Source organism: Acartia tonsa, chromosome 7, assembly GCF_053477335.1.
Source record: "Acartia tonsa isolate MP-2025a chromosome 7, ASM5347733v1, whole genome shotgun sequence".
Lineage (NCBI taxonomy): Eukaryota > Metazoa > Arthropoda > Copepoda > Calanoida > Acartiidae > Acartia > Acartia tonsa.
In genome coordinates, this window is record NC_137266.1 from 22,181,157 (window position 1) to 22,185,202 (window position 4,046).

The 4,046-nt window shown below is 33.9% G+C and overlaps 1 protein-coding gene across 1 annotated transcript; it reads left to right on the forward strand.

Annotated features, from left to right (window-relative positions):
• Positions 1-502: 502 nt before the first annotated feature.
• Positions 503-3,412, forward strand: LOC145325064 (uncharacterized). The gene is made up of 4 exons (XM_080167887.1): positions 503-546; positions 1,130-1,184; positions 1,954-2,187; positions 2,535-3,412. Exons 1-4 carry the CDS (start codon positions 538-540, stop codon positions 3,320-3,322), a joined length of 1,086 nt encoding a protein of 361 aa, XP_080024013.1. The 5' UTR covers positions 503-537; the 3' UTR covers positions 3,323-3,412.
• Positions 3,413-4,046: the final 634 nt, after the last annotated feature.

Below are 4,046 nucleotides of genomic sequence, written 5' to 3' on the forward strand. Positions count from 1 at the left end.
ATAATTAATAACTACTCAATAGAATTATTAATAAGCCAACACTATTAATTTTTTGACAGCTTGACATATAAAGTGAACAAATGTAAAATAAATACAAATTTGTAAATATATGTACCTATAATTAAGTAGTAAGTTTTTTTGTCTGAAGCTTAAAATCGCAATATCTACTGAACTCTTTTATTTACATATAGATGGTTTTAAGCTATTTTACAACCCTTTTCTGTTCCTTTTAATACAAATCCCCCTATATGCCAGGGATTCAGCCGATAGTAATTAATCTATAGCAGTTATTCTATAATTAGGATGTATTCATCATTTGGAATAGCAGATCCAGTGTTAAACTAATTTAGACTGTATTAAAGCTTACTTTTCTTCTTTTAAAATTCATAATCGATCTTGTCATGTGTTATAGATGTGGTTACTGGTTAACACATAATTTTGAATAACGAATATTCGCAAGTAGCCAGTTATAATTGCAAGTTTTCTTCTTCTAAAGTTGATATTTATATGTTTAGTCATCTGATAATTGCATAACATATGGGATTGGTAATATTTTATACTAACACCGAACAGGAATGACAATATCCATAAAAGCTCAGCTTTACAAATTTAGTGCTTTAATAAATACTAGCGGCTAAACAGGTAAAATGTTTTTATTTCAATTTATGTCAAGATCAGCTGTTTATTCAAAAATGTGTAAAAGGCCGCTAGAAGGTGTTTTTTTGGCGATTTCTCTTGGGAGGGTGGTAGTACCTTCCCCAATAGCTTTAAACCTTCCCAGGACCTATGATAAGCTGCAATATAAAGTAGACACATATTAGTTCAGAGGTTATCCGATTTTTCAGTACATACAGATTGACAGACATAGATTATAATTCTTTTATAAAAGAATAGTGACAGTACTTATATTAACATACAGAATTATACAAAGTACATTATTGCAAATTTACTTTAATTCAGCATAATTAATATGGACAAACTTTCACTTTAAGACTGTATCATAGAGATGCTTCGCCTGTAATACTGAGCCTGCTAATCCTATGAATTATTGTAAATTGTATCAAAAGAGAAAGCTTGGAATTAAAATTACAATAAAAATAAAAAAAAATCTAACATCTATATTTTTTAGATAAATTTGAATGGAGGGTTGTTGGTTCTTATTTGTTTTACTTCATTACAACAAGGTATTTTTTGTAATCAAAAGTGGTTGTGCCCTTTGCTAAATTTGGCTTTATTCAATTTTAATTCAGTATCTGAATAAAATAAGGGGTGAAACTTTTTATTACACCATTGCTGTTATAGGGTGGCCTAATAAACACTGTCATAAACCCATGACTAACATTAAACTTAACCCAAGACCGTGGCTCAACACGTAGCGCATCCACTTGTCGTCGGGAAGGTGATAGGTTCGAATCTCGGTCCGACACCGCGTCATAACTAAAGACGTTAAAAATGGTTCCCACTGCTACTATATCAGATGCGTGACGTAAATAGTTAGAGTGGGGGAATGCCTTGGCCCAAAACAGGCGCAACTCGCTACTATGCACAGTTGGGACTTCTCAGACAAAGGTCGTGCATATCAGAGAGTTGGTTGTCTGATGGGTGATTGGACGCTTTACACCGCAATCAGAAGTATTGTATGTATGTTCCAAGGTGCGTGGAGAGAGGTCTAGTACCCGAAGCGATACCTAGTCCCTTAGAGTCTTAACATTAAACTTCACTCACCGTTAAAGTTCTTTAAATAAAAACATTTTACAGATTTTAGTTATGGGGGGGTGAAACTCTTTTTGTACACTATTTCTGTTATAGGGTGGCCTAATAAATTTTACATAAACCCAGGATTAATCTTAAGCTTGACTTAAATCCCAACCATTATATATATCTGAGTTATCAAACAGACTCTTAGAAAAAATTGTTTTAAAAAGTTGTAATGGATAAAAACTGTTTATTTAGGTGTTTTAGGACAAGGTCAATATCCAACATTTAAGTCCAATGCCCTGCCCCTGCCCCCCTGGGAGAAGCCTGACGACACGGCCCCACCTGACCCCATCCCTACCTGGCAAAAGCCGAAACCGCCACCAGCTCCATTGTCACCAGCAAACATTGCATCTGATCCTATTGTGAATTTTCAAATGTCAGATCCAGATCCTGATCCTAATATGATGTGGCAGAAACCTACTATACAGGGTGCCTCATCTAAATTGTCCTATTTTTAGTATCAAAGCTACCTTATAATTCCAAAATTTGTCAGCCTGTCCTTAAGAAACCTGATTTTCTCACATGCTTTTTAAGATAGACAGTTGAAATTTTTTGTGTAGATACTATGCTAAAGTGCATCCAGCATATAATTTATTTGGTCCGTCAGTCTGACGGTTATGGTACAAATGACATATATATTTCTAGGCAACTAAAAATCTACTTTGTCCTGTTTGCCCAAACTTGATTTTGTGTTTTTGTACAGACCAATCATAAATGTATAAAAGGCAAAAACAATGATTACCAAAATAAGACAATTTGGATGAATTAACCTTCAGATAAGCCTCAAGTTTTCCCTCCTCCTCAAAAATTTCGTCCTCAGCCTATGCAACCAACATGGAATGTTAAAAAACCTGAACAACCAACTTGGAATGCCAATAAACCTGAACCTCCAACTTGGAATGTCAATAAACCTGAACCACAATCCTGGAATATGAACAAACCTGAACCTCCAACTTGGAATGTCAATAAACCTGAACCACCATCCTTTAATATGAACAAACCTGAACCACAATCCTGGAATATGAACAAACCTGAACCACCATACTGGAATATGAACAAACCTGCTGAACCACCATCCTTTAATATGAACAAACCTGAACCACCATCCTGGAATATGAACAAACCTGCTGAACCACCATCCTGGAAAATGAACAAACCTGACACACCATCCTGGAATATGAACAAACCTGAACCACCAAAATGGAATATGAAGAAACCAAAAACACCGACTTGGAACATGAACATACCTAAGGCACCCAGTGCCTATAATGACAAGTATAAACAAAGGAATAAGAAAAGAAACCCTAAATGGAGAAATAAGGGCAGAAAAAGTGGTCCAAACTGGAGCACCCAAAACAGAGGTCAACCACAAGACTATGCAGAGGACCAATATCAAGATTATCAATATGATCAGCAGTCCCAACTATTTGAAGCACAAGATTATGCATATGATCAACAGCCTTATCAAGATAAACCATTGTCACAAGATTATTATGATAATGCTCCATTAAGTCAAGATTATCCTGTTGATTTACAAGCTTATGAAAGCGTATATTATGGTTAATAACAAATCTATTTGTAAGATTGTTGAAAATCTTTGTAATATTTCGGAAGATTTTCTTTTTCAAATAAAGAAAGTAATGTTTTTCATGAACTTTCCTGTTTTGTAGGAAAGCTAATGTATGATTTAAACTTTGACAACACTTTTGCATACTTTTATTATAATATATTTAAAAATTATGTCAATTTGTCTGGAACAAAATATATCTCTAACCACTAAACTAGCAGGTTCTTATTTTCATGGAAGCCTTATATGAGCTCTAAACAGGATTTTATCTATTTTTGAAAATTGTAGTTCTATTCTCAAAATTCAATTATTCCTCTATAAAAAATAATAGTCTAATGTTTGTAGAAACTTTACAAAAAACCTTCCTTGACTTAAAACTCATCTTTCATTTTTTTATGATTTGGAGTTTACATTAATTTATACTCCATCTCCATTATTCTCCATTGTCCCCTGCCTAAAAATCCCTGCAAAAAAAACTAATCCCATTTTGGAGTTAATCCACAAGAAAATAATCATTCTTGTTTCCTATTTGGATTATAGGTGCTAATGGAAACTTGAAAATTTCATTCACAAGATAAGATTGATTATCCATACTAGATAAGAAAAGAAGATATTAGGATAAAGGATAGTAGTAGTAACATAACAAGTAACATAAAACCCGCCACACGTAGCGCATCAAATCTTCATAGGGGACTTGATGGGTTTGAATCTAGCCGTCAAA